Genomic DNA, 1,918 nt, shown 5'->3' on the forward strand with positions numbered 1-1,918 from the left:
CACTGTTAATTTATAATAATACCTTTCCTTAGTTAGCTGAGATATTTTCAAAAAAAGTTAGCAAAGAAGAGAATATATATATATGAAGGAAGATATCTAATGGAATACAAATAATTAAAGTCTTCACACGTTTCAACAACCATTCAAATGCAGTGCATTTTAACTTACAATAACATGAAGAAATGATGTTGCTATTAAAGGATTTTCCGGATAAACTTTAGTATCTGAAAAAAGTTCATCATCGGTAGAATCAATCTGTTTTGGAATCTGCTGATAGACGTAAAAAATTCTTGGTGCTCGAAGTCGAACATTGTGCAATTCAGAACCAATCGAAACCCAATATGCAAACAAGCCAAGCTCTTTGTTTTTAAAAATCTTAAAAATAAAATATAACAAATAATTAAAGTAATTTTTTTAACTGTATAAATACTTGAATAATGTTCCAAGGACGAGTAAGAAGGTTTCTTGGACTCGCTCAAAGCATTTGATCAACCCGATGAGTAGGTCCGGTGGCTTGAGAAGTCATCACATCAGATTCGATCATCTTATGAGGCCTTTTCCTCCTCTGACGATGTATATGAATCCATCATTTTTTCAAACCATACAACCAAGAAAGTAGGTAATTCTGAAAATTTATTAAAATATCAGTATTTTAACAAACAAAGAAAAGAAGCGACTGGTAACCTTCTTTTGTGCAGACGTTGATTCGCCTAGAATTTCATCGGTAACTGATTTCACATTCTTCTTACCACCTTTGGATGCTTGAAGTGCTTTCTTAGCCGCTAATGCTTTTCCTGCTTCTTCATCCTCAGATGTCCAAAGTTCCTAATACAAAAAGTAAAATCATAGAAAAAAAGTGTTCTCCTTTAGAGAGAATACTAACAACCTCGTTGTTTTGCATAGGTTGAAATAAATCATTCAATGGAAATTGTTTCCTAAATTTATCCGTCACTGCCACTTTGGTCAATCCACGCCATATTGTTCTGACTAAGCCTAATTCTGAAACTGGTATATTTACTCCAGAATGTAGAAGATGTGTTGGACGCACGATTTGATAGAAGAATAAATTCGGCATGAAGAATTACAGTCCGTTTCGAAAATTGATTGTTAGCAACCGAAGTGTAGCAATTGTTCCCTGCCCTTGCTACATTCACATTTGAATTGTTTTGCTTGACTTGCTGACACGTTATTTGGGATTCTCTATTGCTGGTCAGTTTTCCCATATCACATGACTTATTAAAAGCTCATTTCTTTAAATCAAATGTTATGCTTTTCAAACAGTGTTTACCGCATGTTATCTCATGTGACTTAACTGATGGTTCTATGTAGAATTTATAAACATTTTGAAAATACTTGCATGTTATTGAAACTTTAATTGAGAGTTAATTTTGGGTAAAATATTTCTGAATTTTTTATCAGTCAAAAATTCTTCTCATGAACATAAAAACCATCTGTAGCGGCGTTCCTGGACACCTGACGCTTGTCATACTCCATAACTAATACTGATACTCGACTCAGTTTCTTGGTCGCTATATCAGAATAAGCACGCACACCACAGGAAACATGACCTAAGGCAAAGTCAAAACAACTGCTTTCCTGTTCCTAGAGCTGCTCTTTTTACTTCTCTTCCTACAGTACTGTTTATCATCTGATTTTCCATTCCATATTATCATCCGACTGTTTCACAAGAATCTGACTTAACTGACATAGCTTTACAATTTTTTCATAAAATTTATAATTTCATAAAATATATGATTGTTGTAAATTATTATTTCATATTTTTATTTAGAATATAATATGCATTCACAATTATAAATCAAATAGACAAATTTTATTCAAAGTCAACTCTACACTTGCACAATAAATGGCATTTTACAAAATTTGCCTATTCATAATTATATTTTACATTTTAACCAAA

The 1,918-nt window shown here is 32.4% G+C and overlaps 1 protein-coding gene across 1 annotated transcript; it reads right to left on the reverse strand.

Moving 5' to 3' along the window:
• Positions 1-545: 545 nt before the first annotated feature.
• Tsp_12862 (conserved hypothetical protein) lies at positions 546-1,223 on the reverse strand. Its single transcript, XM_003366638.1, has 4 exons — positions 1,049-1,223; positions 884-999; positions 750-825; positions 546-625 (listed from the first exon to the last, which is right to left on the reverse strand). The coding sequence occupies exons 1-4, from the start codon at positions 1,221-1,223 to the stop codon at positions 546-548; spliced, it is 447 nt and encodes a 148-aa protein (XP_003366686.1).
• Positions 1,224-1,918: the final 695 nt, after the last annotated feature.

This window comes from Trichinella spiralis (genome assembly GCF_000181795.1).
Source record: "Trichinella spiralis strain ISS 195 chromosome Unknown Scfld5671, whole genome shotgun sequence".
Taxonomy (NCBI): domain Eukaryota; kingdom Metazoa; phylum Nematoda; class Enoplea; order Trichinellida; family Trichinellidae; genus Trichinella; species Trichinella spiralis.

Coding starts and splice junctions, on each gene's coding strand:
- Tsp_12862 (XM_003366638.1), bottom strand. CDS start 1,223: ATGGGAAAACTGACCAGCAATAGAGAATCCCAAATAACGTGTCAGCAA. Junction 1,000..1,048: donor ATTTATTCTTCTATCAAATC/GTGCGTCCAACA, acceptor TACCAGTTTCAG/AATTAGGCTTAGTCAGAACA. Junction 826..883: donor CTATGCAAAACAACGAGGTT/GTTAGTATTCTC, acceptor TTTTTGTATTAG/GAACTTTGGACATCTGAGGA.